The following is a 16814-nucleotide window of genomic DNA, read 5'->3' on the forward strand; positions in this document are numbered from 1 at the left end:
TCCAATTCTACATCTATAAGTCATATTTTCATCCGTTTCATCATTATTGGTATGCAGACTCCTTTCGAATTTTGAATCCCAAAATAAATTCTTAATTTTATTGAATAAGATCTTAAATATTAGCGATATATTAATGGCTAAATTTTATTCTAATGATATAGTCTGCTCAGCTGTACATTGACCGATTTCATTAATTAAAATTGAAAGAATTTAGTGGTTCCCGTTGTGCTAGTTTCAGACATCGTTTTATATGATTGGCGCAGTATAGCCAAGTGTGGCTCTTGCGCCAATAAATAATACAAACCAACCAACCAACCAGACATCGTTTTATCGTGCCTATCATTAACGGTTAGTAGAATTTATTTCAGCGAGAGAAAAATCTTAAATTTTATTGAATAAGATCTTACATATCGGTAAGGTTAACTTTTATTTAGTTGACTTTATTGTGGTAGTTTACCATTTTCATTGATAAAAGATGGCTTAAGTCGCGCATAATTATTTTTCAAGTTCAGGAACACAGAAAGTATATGTTAATCCTAAACACAAGGAAAGTGATAATGCAGTGGCTTAGTGAAACAGACATCATTTAAGCTCTAATGATCCGTGAAAGATTTGTTGTAAAAGCAAAAATGAAGATTCTTCGTTCTAAATTTAAGACGAAACGGAAAAACAAGTGCTAAAAATGATGTTTCCTAATCCTGTTCGAGGACAGTAACATTTATAATCAGCTCTTCCACGTGGAATAGCATCTCATTTATTCAAGAACAAAATCTCAGCACTTAACCGAAATGCTCTCTATACCGTAGATAAAAACCATCTGGAAAGATAGACAAAAGTTATGTTTCACAGCCGTAAATTAAAAGGGAGGATATATAAAACGAATAGATGAAGGGGAAAATTTGAAAAGGAAGTGGTTGAATTAAAGAGTGCAATCGACCATTTTAAATTTATAAACTTAGATAAAATAATCAAATGCCGGAGAAAAAATGGGGAAAGGAAGAAAAGAAGAAAAAAATGCTTCCTACTTTCGCATTTTCATAACAATCTACAGTAATTTTTAAAATTCATAATCGCTCTTGTTAGCGGAATCACTAAAAGTCAAGCGTGATATATTACAAGCAATTATCGCTCAATAAATTTCAAAATTGGATTTGAAGAACAGGACAATTTTTGGTAATTTATTAATGCAAATAATGAAGACGCTAAGATGGCATTTAGCTAGTATTTATGTATAAAAATTGTCATTATTTATAAATATGATTGGATTCCACTATTTTTTGAAAAATATTCTTTATTGGAATGGGATTGTAATTTGGAAAGAAAACGAAGTTTATTTTATTAATAAGAACGGAATTTGTTAGAACGAGATTATAGTTTAGAACGAGAACGAAATTTATTTTATAAACGAGAACGAAATTTGTCTATTTTTAAATTATATTTATTTTAACGAGTTTGGTCCCCACTTTTTTTAAAAAGAAATATTTTTTATTGTAACGAGATTGTAATTTGGAATGAGAAAGAAATTTATTTTATTAACGAGAACTAAATTTATTGGAACGAGATTGGACCCCATTTATTTTAAAGAAATATTCTTTGTTGGAACGAGAACGAAATTTATTTGAGCGAGATTGGATCCCACTATTTTTTAAGAAGTATTCTTTATTGGAATGGAATTGCAATTTGGAAAGAGAACGAAGTTTATTTTATTAATAAGAACGAAATTTGTTAGAACGAGAACGAAATTTATTTTATAAACGAGAACGAAATTTGTATATTTTTAAACTAAATTTATTGGAACGAGATTGGACCTCACTTTTTATAAAGAAATATTTTTTATTGTAACGAGATTGTAATTTGGAATGAGAAAGGAATTAATTTTTTTAACGAGAGCGAAATTTATTGGAACGAGATTGGACCCCACTTTTTTTTAAAGAAATATTCTTTATTGGAATGAGAACGAAATTTATTTGAGCGAGATTGGATCCCACTATTTTTTAAGAAGTATTCTTTATTGGAACGAGAATGTAATAGTTCTTTGTTGATGCAAGTTGTTATATTTCTTGTTAGATGGATGTTATTTGAGAAACCTATGCTTTCACACTAGAATATTACATCGGTTAATATCTGTATATTTAAAGTAACTGATAAAAGCAATTTAAATAATGGTTTTCAATCCTAATCACGGATACCATTTCGCCAACTTTTATCTCATATGAAAGTTCATGACCACTTGATATATCATCAAAGGTCGACCACTTCCTAACGCCTACTACCTTTTATTTCCGTGATAAATTAGAAAAACCTTACCCTCTGGATCTGTAAAAATTAATATTTTCCAACTATAACTATTACATTGATTTTGCCAATTTTTATTTCAGTTGAAAGTTTATGAAGCCAAGAAATATCATCAACGATCGTCTCCTTAACCATTCTCCATTTTTGAAAAAAAAAAAAAAAAAAAAAACCTGTATAATTTCTACTGGGGGTGGTCATAGAAAAATTACAGATCGACAGACTGTCAATCGTTTAATGGATCTGGTTCAAAATTTGATAAATATCTATATTGCATATTCTAAATCTGTATACCAAATTTTATTGACCTAACTCTTTGTGTTTTTAATTATCGAGTTCACTTGTATTTGAATGGATTTCGTTCAATATTTGACAGAAATTACAAAACTGGTCTCATTCCATATACCAAACTTTTCATATGGAAAATTTACTAAATTTCGTGCCAATACCATACACCAAATTTCGATCTATCTCTCAGAGTAGTTTTGAGTTATCGTGTTCATAGACATACAGGCAGCCATAATCGCAACAAAGTATTTTCTGGACTCATAGAATTCTGAAATATGGAGATTCGCCAAAATCTAGAGTTCGAATTTTTTGGCGATAACAATTTTTTCTCTATATTTCGTATACAAGGAGGTATAAATGCCATGTTTCAAATAAATGAAATTTTGCATTCGCTTTTGTGACTGCTATTGAAATTATAGGCCAAATTTTGGTTCCAGCTAGTCACAAACAGAGGGGTCAAAATACATATCATATTTCTAATGTAATTCACAAATCAGTATTAATCGCAAAAATAATTGCCAAAGATCACATTCTGGATTCAGTAAAAATGCTACATTCATGCCAAAGATCTATCTTTAGTAACTATTGCTCACCAATGCATGGTATTCAGTTAATGAAAAAGTGCCAGTTTTCTTTACCATTCCTTGAAAATAAAAAATCTGAGCACTCGTTGTTTTCACGGTCTTGCCCCAAATCCAGAAATTTATGCCGGGAGAGGAGATAACATCTTTATTTGAAAGTATGCGGGAAAGTTTCTGAGAGACCATTCCAGCTGTTTTCATTTTGTAGTTATTGTGTTCTCTTTCACTTGGACAATTTCATAGACACCCATACATTTGTAGGAAACAGCAAATGCAAAATGCCATCTCTCTAGTTCCAAGAATTTTTGAATTATTATAATCACAAACAGACATGCAGAGAGATAAATATGAGCGTTTCGAAGTCATGAGCTTTTGAAACATGAAAATTCGTTGAAATCTCGAGTTCGAATTTTTTTGACGATCACAATATTTACTCTTTCTTTACTTCATGCATGATAAAGTAGAAACAAATGATGAAACTAGTTTATGAGACTTATTTAATTCAATTATTATTCAATTATTATTTAATTCAATAGACTTATTTAATTCAATTTTACACTGTAAAGAAATGTCTCATCCTACTTTGTACAGGTTTATTAAAAGATTACAGGTTATTAAGGTTATTATTATTACAGGTTATAAATTACATTATTCTTATTCCCTTCGATACGAAGTTATAAGAGAAAAAATACATCAATCGTCAAAAAATTCTATCTCGGAATTATGAAGTTTATCCGTATTTCAGATTTCTGCGAGAGCAAAAAATACATTTTTTAGATTCATGTGCGTCTGTAAACGCGATAATTCAAAAACGCTTGAAGGAGTTGGGTTAAAATCTGTTACACAGTCTTTATACATTATTTTTAAATTAACTTTAGAACGACATGAAGCCCGTCGGATCGAATGCCTGTGCGTTAATGAACATGATCTGCAAAACGTAAAAAAGCTATTTGGATAAAATTTGATGCATGTATTTAGCTTCTAAAGTTTACATTTTATATAAAGTCTAAAATTTAAACTAAATCTGTCAAACGGTTAATCGTCAGTCTGTCAGTACTTACATATCTTGTTAGCGCATTAACTTAAAAATGTAATAACGGGATGAATGAAATTTGGTGTACATTTTTTTTCCCTTTAAAGTGTAAAATTTTTATTCCCTTTTTGGTCAGGTCCGTCAAAGGAGTGATTTTATTCCGGCCTGTATATTCTCTTACACTTAGCAGACTACAGAAAATCCAGTCACTTGTGTCGTTGCCGATTTTGCTCAAGAACCGCAATTTGTAATAATTCGTTTTGATAAGTAATCTCATATATCAAAAAATCGATATATATATATTCCTAAACTATCATCTCACAAAATAGTTTTTACATTACCTTAAAATTTAACGAAATTAAATTTTTAAAATATCAGCTTCATTTCTGTACATTTTTTTTATTGGTGTTCTATATATTTTTTAAAAATTTGCATTGAATTCAATCTGAAACAATGCTATGATGAAGTTCAAAACTCTTTCACCGAAACACTAATTCACATACATTTGCCTGTGCTAAAATTATTATTGAAAATTACATGCTTTCGAAATTACATTTGAAATAGGATTTTTGCTTCTTCGTTTATTTTGTGGTATACACATTTTTCAATTTGCACCCCAACGATTTGTAGTTGAATGATTAAATTAAATTCATAAATTTCAGTTATATAAAAAAATGCGTTGAAAATTTTTTAAAAAAAGTTTATTACATATTAATTATTAATTAGATTATTGACTTCTTAGAAAGTCAATAATCTGGGTGATCAAGTTGGTCGCTAAAGGCGTTTTGATAAGTAATCTCATATATCAAAAAATCGATATATATATATTCCTAAACTATCATCTCACAAAATAGTTTTTACATTACCTTAAAATTTAACGAAATTAAATTTTTAAAATATCAGCTTCATTTCTGTACATTTTTTTTATTGGTGTTCTATATTTTTTTTAAAAATTTGCATTGAATTCAATCTGAAACAATGCTATGATGAAGTTCAAAACTCTTTCACCGAAACACTAATTCACATACATTTGCCTGTGCTAAAATTATTATTGAAAATTACATGCTTTCGAAATTACATTTGAAATAGGATTTTTGCTTCTTCGTTTATTTTGTGGTATACACATTTTTCAATTTGCACCCCAACGATTTGTAGTTGAATGATTAAATTAAATTCATAAATTTCAGTTATATAAAAAAATGCGTTGAAAATTTTTTAAAAAAAGTTTATTACATATTAATTATTAATTAGATTATTGACTTCTTAGAAAGTCAATAATCTGGGTGATCAAGTTGGTCGCTAAAGGCGGCTTGTTTATTGAAACTGCACAAAAATCTTTCAGGTTCAACAATTGATATAGAAATTATAAATTCATTTGCAAGTTAATATACATCCAAAAATTATTTGCAAAATGATTAATTATTAAAATTATATTTGGTTTATTTTATAAGGAGTCATCATAATAATATAAATTTAATGTTACACAATGCCATCTAGATATTAGGTAGTATTGATATTCTATGAAAAAATTTATTTAACCTTTTGCTGTATAATCGAATTTTGTTTCCCTTTATTATATGGCAACATTCTTAAGGCTACGTGTGGGAAGATAAACAATAACGAAATTTTTCGCGTTATGGCTTGTATCAGGAAATCCAGTTTCGGATTTTTGTTATTATTATTGGTAAGAATTATAATAAAAAAATTTCTTACTGGAAATTAAAAGATGTATGTGAGATCTATCATTTAGTTCATTACTTTTGTCCTATGACATCTAAATTGCATTTATTTGAAAATCGGCTTCTGACAGCCGGCATTTTCTCAACAGTTGCCGATTCTGTATTATTGCTGAGCTTTGAATTTTATGAAGATGAAACAAGAACAAAATAAATAATCTAATATATCTAGTGCTATTTTTTTTAAAAATGAAATATCAGATAATTTGATTAAATCGGACCAGATCATTGATATTTTGGAACTTTTCTGAAATCAATTTACTACATAAACATGATTATGATCATTGTGGCATTTCAGTGTATGTGGCATTTCAGTGGCGGAAAGTGTGTATTTCAGTTCACGCTTTTTAAATATTATAATAGATAATTTTTATGAAAATAAAATATTCATATTTGTTGATGAATTATTTGGCAATTGATTTGGCAATTGAAATTAATATATATTTAAGTTTAATTTAGATTAATTGACTTTGACAATCATCAATAATTTATTTGTATAAAATACTTTGTCTTATTTTCATTCAGTATGTACACACACACTTACATATATATTATAAGTTTTACCTGTAGAATTTTATTTATTTTTCTTTCAAAAATTACACCATATATTCTTTAAATTGTTCTATTGAAATATGGTATTAAAATGTCAAAAACGTAAGTTTATATAGAATAATAAAAATAATTCACTTGCAATTTTTTTGTCAACTTAGAGGAAAGATGCTATATTAATTTTACAACAGTCCTAAATGATTATATAAGGGAAGGAGGTATATTAAAATGTAAGAATTGAGAAATTTTAGTCATAAATTTAAATAAAATGGTAAATTTGTTATGAAAGCCTGTTTTACAGAGAAGATGTTGGGGAAACGTTTTATTTAATCACTTATCTGTTCAAGCATTATTCAACATCTTTTCGTAATTACTTATAAAGATTTGATTTATGTATTTTAAATAAAATTACTGTCTACAAAGCACTAGGACAAATTTAATTCTGATATAACAGATTACTATTTATACATAAATCTATAGCTGCTACAAATTTCAGTCAAATATGTTGTGTAACTTATCTTAGTAGCTTCCTCAACAAAATATTTTTAAACTTCAAATTTCAATAAACATCTTTTAGAAGCATTATGCTGTTCTGATTATTGTGCTGTTTATTTATTTAATTTTTTTATATAAATCCCTATATACCTAGTTATATCACAGGAAAGAGCAGCAATGCTTAAAAAATACACACTTTAAAATTGTTTTGCTATTGATTAATTGAGAAATTATATTTTAAAATTGTAAGTACAAGAAAATTTCAAATGTGTTATTAAAGATATCTTGCTGGAAACTTCTCATAATGAGAAAATAAGCCAAATCTTTATATTTTGATAAAATACACTTGAAGTATTTTTTAAAAATTAATTGGGAATGGGGGAAAAATGATATTGCAAGGAATAAATTAACATCATTGAAAAGATAGTTTTTCTTTTTGAGTTTTAAGATGACGCAAAAATAATTTTTGTGCTGTAATGCTTTTGGAAGCTATGATGAAAAAGTGTCAAAATATTGCTTAATTTTCAATTGATTAAAATTTTGGGAAAAAAAATTACTAAAGGAACACATTTCCACACTAAGTCAGATTTAATATCTGAATCTCGCAGTCTGTTGTACACACACATTCATTATTTGCATTATAAACAGTTAGTTTCTTTATTTTGTATGCATTAATCTTTTTTGTATTAAAGAATAGATTGTAAAATAGCTTTAAAAAATTATATATATATATATTTGCTAATCTTACCAAAAATTTTAATCCTAGGTTTTGTTTCTACTTCAAACTTTAATAACATGTAAGAAAACTTCGTCTGTGAGCTTAGTAGAAAATATAGTTGATTACAAGGAATTAAAGAGACTCTGTAAGACAAGGACCAATGTTTTAATATTATATACACAAGGAAGTGAGTAAAATAAATTTTCATCCAAAAATTTCATTCATTTTTAATGATTTAGTCATATTTGTTTAAAGTATTTGGTTTCTGGAATAAATAGTGAATGCAATTATGTATTTTTATAATTATTAAATTATGCATTAATTAATGTTTTTATTTTTTAGTGGATCAAAACGTTGAGCTTATTAATGTATTTAACAAAGTTGCTGAAGTAATTAAAGGACAGGCATCACTGGCTTTAATAGATTGTGCTGGGTAAAATAATCTTTTTATGCTATCATTATTACTAACTTTGAAAAATAAAACAGGGATTTGTTAGTTATTAAAAAAGTATTATAATGTAATAAAACTTATTTTTAAATATATTTAATTTTATATTTTGCTTATGCGTTTTATTTTATTTATTCAAAGAAGAAGAGATAAGAAATTATGAATATCCACACAGAGTGTTGCCAAGTTCAATGATTGCTTCGTTTTAAGTACATGTGATTGAAAGCATCTGTGAAAAATATTAGAAAGCAGTATGTTTAAAAGTTTAATATTTTTTCTAATTACATATTGTGGTTTATTCACCTTTTTTGCATTAGGGTAATGAAATTTTAATAATTTTGATTGCATCTATTTTCTAACGATGATACAAAAAGTTTAAAATAAATAATAGAATTAATGATTGGACTTTTTATTTAATTCAGAATCATCTATCTGTATTAAAAGATACAATTATAAAACATACATGTATTAAAAAATACATTTATAAAACTTAATTTAAGAACTTTATTACACTTGGTATGCAAGAATTATAATGTAATTAGATAATTTTATATTTATTTTATAATTTCAAAAGTGAGATTTTTTAAGGCCTACTATATATTTAAAGCTAAATTTGTTAATTTAATTTTAGTGAAATAATTTAGATTATTAGCGAAAAATTATTGTGTAGATTATTAGTGGATTTTAAAATTGCTGAAAATAAAATTTGAATAAGTGAACTAACTTTGAATAATTGAATATGAAATAATGAACTACAGACTAAAATGTGCACACTTTGTTCTATTGAATGAGGGTTAAATTGATAAACTATCAATGTTTTAACATTAAGCGATTTTATTTTTAGTGGCGGAAAGAAATTGTGCAGAAAACTTAAAATTTCTCCTGAGACTTTCTTTCTAAAGCACTACAAGTGAGAATTTTTTGTATTTTCAGTTTATTTTCCCCCTTCATTATAATTGTGCATACATATTCTTAATTTTTTTTTTTTTTTTTGTACTTTTTTCAGAGATGGCCAATTTCATAAAGACTATGACAGACAACTTACTGTGCAGGTAGAATTTTATTTTTATATTCATTGGTTGATTTGAATATGATTGCATTTCAATTTTCTTTATAATTTATGAATTTTAGGCATTGTAAACTATTTAAGGATGTGATTTTTTTTAAAAAATGTTTTCATAATATTGATTGTGTAGTTTTCATTATATAAAACTTTTATCATATGATGAATTATTTAAATTAATGATGTTTATTCTTATTTCAAATGTAGCAGCAAATAACAGTAATTATAATACATTGGTTTATTATAATTTTTTTAATGTTGTTGTCTTGAGATGTATTAGAGAGCAAGCAATTATTAAAAACGTACAGTGCGAAACAATTTCAATTTTTTTTTGAAAATATATATTAAGAGATAAGGAATGCCTTAAAGCCTTAAGGCCTTGCAAACAGAATAGTTTTATGAAAATTGACATTGTCCTATGCTAAAGAACAATGCCAATTATTTTATTAAAAATGGTTGAAAGTTTCTAGCATTAATAAAGGTTTAATACACCTTATGGAATGTCTGTGATTAATAAACTTCTCTCCTACAGTGTTAGTTTTTACTTTTACAAAATATTAAATATTTGTGTCTACAGTAAAGTCACTGAAAAATAATCTTTCTTTTTAAAAAAATTATTAAAACCTAATGTATTTATTAAACTTTTCATTAACTTTTTTATTCAAATATGATAAAATTTTTGTTATTACTCAGTGTTTTGTATGTAATTTTAATTAACTTCTTCTTATCTTTTGCTTGTAAATTTGTTTGATAATTTGAGAATAATCTTATGGGAAGATTCAAATTCATCTGGTGAATGTACAATGAAATGAATCTAATATGTTTAATAACTGATAACAACATTTTATTTTACATGAAAGTACAGTAGCAAAACACTGACAAAGCATACAGAAAACAGTATTTGCAGTAAATGCAGTACACAAGCAGCAAATCAGTAAGAAACAACTGTAACGGTACAAAGCAGTCAAAGACTACTTATTCAACTGTTCACTTGAGCTCAATTCAATTAACTCAATACTGACCAATTGCAGCTCTGTCTTCTGACTTTTTATAATATCCAAGACAGGATAACAAAGCTTCTAGTACTTGCACCCTAATGGAGCTATCGCCAAGATACACGTGATTTCAGAATCTTCAGTTTTGTTGCCAAATTCATTGCCAAGATGGAGTTGGGGGGGGGATCATTGATTCAGCATCCATCAGAGGTGCCTGTAAAACTTTCTTATGAGGAAGCTAACTGCTTTAGAAGGAATATTGCAAATTCCTAAGAAAATTCCTTTCCTTTTATTTCATTATAAAAAAAAATCTTTTCAATTGCTTTCACATATCTCAAATTATTAAGCATTTCTCACAAATTATATATAAAAAAGTTCATTTTTTTTTAATAACTAAAACTTACAATTTCTCTTTTTAGTCTATGGTAAATTTTCTGAAAGACCCTACAGGTGATCGGCCTTGGGAGGAAGAGGAATCAGCAAAAGATATCTTTCACGTACCAGATCCTGATGTAAATTAATATTTATTTATATGTTTTTAAAGAGGTTAAATTATTGAACTTCTTATACTAATTGAATTTTCTTTAATGGTAATGTTTTTACATCTAATTTTGAAATAGGCAACAAATTTAATTAACCTTTCAGCAGGTGCACCTTCTATTATAACATGAACTGTCAAGTGAATTTCTTTAGATATACTATTATAAAATTTTACGAAGTTAATTGTTAAAATTAGCTTATAATTGTTTTTTTTAACCTGATGATGAAACACTTGGTTCATTTCTTCAAAACTAATTTGGCTTTTTTTTTTTAAAGAATGCACTCAAAAAATTCTTTCTTATGAGCTTTTACCAGATTTCATTATTTTGTTCTGAGTAATTTTTTTAATTGTTTATTGAATAATTAATATGGTTTTTGATTACATTATTTTGAGACAACTGATTGTTTTAAAACAATAAAGAAAAGAAGACACAATAAAAACTTACATCAGTGATTGCTTATATCTCCAAAATACAAATAACAGATTTGCAGAGTTCCATAAACACCTGATTCCAGACATTGACTAACATTTTATCAAAAGGAACTATAAGAATAGGAATTACTATATATCATCCTTTAATATAAAGATACGAAAAAAACTAAAAAAATTGTGTATCGCTGATATTTTTGTGCTCATTGGAAAGCTAAACCATAAATTTTATAGATTTGTTATTATTAATTAAAATGCAACATTAAATTCCAGTGGCAATTGTATCATAGAAATATTATATTTTTAATTGCTGATTGGATTTTAAAATAAATATGAAAATTAATATTATTGGTTTCAATTGAATAAACAATAAAAATTTTTTAAACTTATAAACTGAGTTGCCCATGTGTTGTATTTATTTAGGATTATCATGTTTTAAAAGTTAAGAGTTGAAACACTTTCAAGTTGATACAAAAATACATTAAATTTTTTAACATTTAAATTGCCTGAATGATTTTTAACTGAATGAAAATGATAATTTTTTTCCAAAACAGGAGACATTATTAAATTACATATAAAATCACTTAACTTATATAACTGATTAATTAATTTCCTCTAGCATGAAAATTGATATTTTTTTTAATGTAACATTTTATTTCTTTTAATTTGTTTTCAGTGGCAATTGTATCATAGAAATATTATATTTTTAATTGCTGATTGGATTTTAAAATAAATATGAAAATTAATATTATTGGTTTAAATTGAATAAACAATAAAAATTTTTTAAACTTATAAACTGAGTTGCCCATGTGTTGTATTTATTTAGGATTATCATGTTTTAAAAGTTAAGAGTTGAAACACTTTCAAGTTGATACAAAAATACATTAAATTTTTTAACATTTAAATTGCCTGAATGATTTTTAACTGAATGAAAATGATAATTTTTTTCCAAAACAGGAGACATTATTAAATTACATATAAAATCACTTAACTTATATAACTGATTAATTAATTTCCTCTAGCATGAAAATTGATATTTTTTTTAATGTAACATTTTATTTCTTTTAATTTGTTTTCAATCTTTCTTCATATGCAAAATAAATAAATAAAAATTAAGCGATGTATTTTGATCTTATTCTTTAAATAAAGATGGTTTAATTTGAAAATAATCAAATTCTGTAATTTTGCTTGCTTATTTTTGTCTATTCATTGTTTTACAAATGCTTTTCTGTGCATGTTTGCCACCTTATGCCAAATTATAGATAAACTTGATGTATGCGACTTATTTACTTAATTTCATATTATGTCAAATTAAGTAAGTTATTTGACATGTCTGTTTACTATTTTGTCAAATAAAAAAGGAAATAATCTTATTACATAATTCTGTTATTATCTAGGTTTTAGGAAGATTACTTAGTAAAGAAAATGTGCCAATCATGATGATGTTCTATGCTCCTTGTGAGTATTTTAATTTCATTTTATAAGAAAGAATTAAAATTCCAAGAAATATCAAATTAATCTTGATTTTCTCTGTACATTTTCAAATACAATAAAGAAATGTAATGTTAAGAATTTTGACTGTCTTGGCTTGGAAGAAATCTTTAATTTTTTTTAAAACTTAAAAATGAATTATATTCCTTTAGTGGCCAACTGGTTCACAAGGAAATGAAATATATTTAATTTCAATTAATTTTCTTATACACAACTTGATGTTCATGGTTCTCTCAATGCAACATTCTTAAGCATCAAATTGTGATAAATTATAAAGTTGTTTTATTTTAATAATGTTACACCTGCTATGTTGTATTGTATGCATGAACTATTTAAATGGAATCAAATTCTATAGCATCATAGTGCACTTAAAAACATAATTGTCTTGCTTTAATTTCATTTCATTACTAGTACAAGTTACTGCACATTATTTTTCTCATATAAACATCATACTCTGTAATACTCAAAATATCTAACATTGTATAGATATTTTCTAATATCTTCTGCAAATAGGGTTATCTTTCACTGTATTAGAATCCACTTCTTATTCTGCATGTAAACTGCTCAATCAATAAACAGAATCTTTTATTATTTGATTATATATATATAATGAATTTCAGTGCTGGACAGAAAATGTGTGTCAAAATTTATTTTTATGATTAATATTTTCTGAAAATATTGGAAACAAAACACACTAATATCTTTCTTAGTTTTTAATTATCTAAAAATGAAAAAGAAAATTTGCTCTGAGACGCTTATTCTCGCTTTTCAAAGTATTAGGGCCAAATGTGATAACTCCAAATCAAACAGTCTGTCCTGTAGAGCATTAAAAAGCAGATACACATATTGATATTCTACTTTATTATTTGTATATATATATATATATATATATTATTAAAAAAATGACTTTTGCAGAATTCTTCAATTAATAATATATAGATGAAGTTTTTAGAGAGAATTTTCATTCATATAGAGAGAATTTTTCTTCATATAGATAGAATTTTTCCATTAATTAATAAAAATTTAATACCTTTTTGATTTCCATCACATAAAATTAGTTGCATTTGGTGACTAACTGATTCACTGGAAATGTTGGTTGTGTTTGATGTCAATTAAATCTCTTATCCTTAACTTGATGTTCATGAGTCTCTCTTCACAATATTCTTAAGCATCAAATCGTAATAGACATTAATTATCATTCATATTTAAATTAAGATAAAGTGATCAAGCATATCAAATAGCTGAGATTTTTCTTCTTTCTTAATGCCTTCTATGCTGTTTCAATGTCTTCAAGATATCAATTAGAAAATTTGGTCAATTTAAATATTTTAAGATTTATAAAGTTTTATAAATTGGCTTTTGTGAGTAGATTATTCATAAATACTGTTTTCATTTATAAAGTGTGTTTAGAAAAATGTTTTTGTTTTATTTATTTATTAAATTATAATGCTTTTCAAGACTTAAAAAATGAATGTGCTATAAAAATTATTATAAATAATTCTTTTTTATTCATTTTATGCTCAAATGAAACTAAGTAAATAATTTAACATGTTTTTTTTTTCCTTGAAATTTTTTTACATTTGAACTCTGATGTTTCTATTGCAGGGTGTGGATTTTGCAAGAGAATAAAACCAGAATATGCAGCTGTTGCAACAGAATTAAAAAATAAAGCTGTAAGCTATTTCACTTTATTTGATCAGAAACAACTGATAAAAATATAAATTTAAGGTTTATAAAATTTCGATTGTTCTGAAGAAGTTAAAATTATTTAATTAATTTTAAATATATATATGTAGTTATGATATGCATTTAAGAAATTTATACATTATTTCTCAAAAAATACTAATTTATTGTACTTCTTTTGTGTAGATTTCTTGCATTTTTTAAAAATGTGATTTTATATTTCAGCTCTTGACTAAAATAAAGTAAAAAAAAAAAAAAAAAATCTTTTAATTTTACTAGTTTTCTGTAATATTGACATAATGCTATGATATAAATTAATTATAAAATGAGATTGATATAAAGTAATTCTATATGTTAAAACATTATGTTGAATTTTTTATTGCAGTGCCTTTTAAAAAAATTACATGTTCAGCTGCAAAATATATCTTTATAAAAGGAAAAAAAAAAAAAAAAAAAACTATTTATAATATACTAACTATTGCTAGAATTTGAGTATAAATTGAAATTTGGTATTAGTCACTGTATTTAGTTGAAATTAAATATTTACACATTGACAAAACTATATAATTACTTTTGTGATTTCGAGTGCATAAGTGCAAGATTGCATTTTATGATTTAGAGTGCAATGCTTTTTTATATGCAATATTTTTGACAATTCTTTTTGGTATATATACAAACAACTACTTTTCTTTTTCTGCATGGAAGGTATGCATTGTGTAATTGTCCATGAGAAAAATGTAAATTCTACAAATTCAACCTATTCATATTTGCTGTGATTGTTCTTGAGATGATTTATTTGTTATTATTTTAAAAGTGAGACATAGAAGCATGCAATGCTACAAGATAAACATGGCTTCTATAAATTAAATCCACATAATTGCAGAGGCTGACATTGTTATTATTATTGCAAAAGTCAGTTTCATTGAAAATTGCAATTTTTTGAATTGAATTAAATTAATATTAAACTTTATAATAAGTATTAAAGATTAAAAATTTACAAAACATTAAAAAAACTGAGTATTGGAGAATTACACAAAATTTAATGTTCATTTTATAAGAGAAATCTGTGAATTATTATTATTATTATTATTGCAGAATATAAATGAACTCGAGTTTGTTTTTATGCATATGTGAAAGTGTTTCTTACTTTGTGAATTTCAACTTAAGAAATACCGTCTCATGGTGCTATCTACATTTAAACAATAATACTGTTATTAAGTTCCTAATTTTCTTTCTACTGGTCAGATCAAGGATTAGTACTTCTAAATATGCTTAGAATAATGCAGATCATTTTGTAGTATTGACTTACATTATTTTGAGTATAAATTGGTTCAGTAGTTTTTATAATCTTATAAAGAACATGCATACAAATGTTGTCTCCTATATATATATATACATATTTCTAAATTTTGATTTCATTTGTGCAATGCAAAAACTTCAAAATGTCAGCAATTTTAATTCCTTATTAATTTTTTTTTACCAACTGTCAGTTAATTTAAACTTTATTTAATGTGTATTGAAAAATAAGCATATAAATTTTTTAGTAACTCATTCAGAAAGGCTTCACTTATTGATGAAACTGAATGAACTAGCTTTATCTATCCCCCTCCCCATTTATAATTTAAATGGGTTATTTTTCATAAAATTTTATTTGCTCTGAAATCTAGAATAAAAATTAAATGTATAACTATTTTTTTATATTGTATCTGTATTCCCATTTTTTTCAATATTAAAGTTGTAAGATTAAAAGAAATTGTTTTTTTATAATTTTTCTGAATCTATGCTTTTTAAACTATTGTTCATAATCCCAGAGAATAGAAACTTGAGTGTTTGTCATTCAACTTATTGCTTTAATTTTTTGTCTCTTTCCCCCCCCCCCCCATAAAGTTTTTTTTTTTTTTTTTTTTTTTTTTGTGTGTGTAATATTTATGTAAGGAAGCAAGATACAAAAGGAATTCTAATACATAGTAAATATATGAACTTCATATAACAGTTAAACAAATTTTAATAAAAAATTTATTCCAAACTTATTTTTGCATTTCTTTACAGTATTATTAATTCTCTCTCTAATATTAAATAATATTTTTTATTACTAATGTTTTAAAGTCTGTTAAAAGACTCCGTCACCAAAACTTTTGCTACCTGAGAATTAAAAAGTATTTCTGTATTTGATAGTTGTGAACAACTATCAGTGAAATAAAAAAAAAAAAAAAAGCTTACATTGCCCAAATTGCTCATTCTCTTTGTTTCTGTTAGTGATGCTAATGAATACTTATAAACAAAATTTGATATAAAAATGCAATAAATATTGTTAATAAATTTTTAAAAAAAATTTCACTTTGCACTTTAATAACATCTGTAATGAGTTTTCTGGCTGCTCTGATTTTCGTTATAAACCTTATTGAAAATTGTTGCTTTAAATTATTCTATAACTAAATTGTACTAAATGTTACTTTGTTATATATTGTCTGG

At 25.5% G+C, this 16814-nt stretch overlaps 1 protein-coding gene across 1 annotated transcript in view; it reads left to right on the forward strand.

Moving 5' to 3' along the window:
* Nucleotides 1-5788: 5788 nt before the first annotated feature.
* Nucleotides 5789-16814, forward strand: part of LOC129980622 (protein disulfide-isomerase A5-like) — a 34641-nt gene continuing 23615 nt past the window's right edge. Inside the window, exons 1-8 of the mRNA XM_056091003.1 lie at nucleotides 5789-5878; nucleotides 7741-7879; nucleotides 8035-8125; nucleotides 8985-9050; nucleotides 9147-9192; nucleotides 10618-10710; nucleotides 12566-12626; nucleotides 14265-14332. Coding sequence (XP_055946978.1) covers nucleotides 5831-5878; nucleotides 7741-7879; nucleotides 8035-8125; nucleotides 8985-9050; nucleotides 9147-9192; nucleotides 10618-10710; nucleotides 12566-12626; nucleotides 14265-14332 — 612 coding nt within the window. The 5' untranslated portion in view covers nucleotides 5789-5830. The remainder of the gene's footprint in view (nucleotides 5879-7740; nucleotides 7880-8034; nucleotides 8126-8984; nucleotides 9051-9146; nucleotides 9193-10617; nucleotides 10711-12565; nucleotides 12627-14264; nucleotides 14333-16814) is intronic.

Source organism: Argiope bruennichi, chromosome 8 (genome assembly GCF_947563725.1).
Source record: "Argiope bruennichi chromosome 8, qqArgBrue1.1, whole genome shotgun sequence".
Classification (NCBI taxonomy): domain Eukaryota; kingdom Metazoa; phylum Arthropoda; class Arachnida; order Araneae; family Araneidae; genus Argiope; species Argiope bruennichi.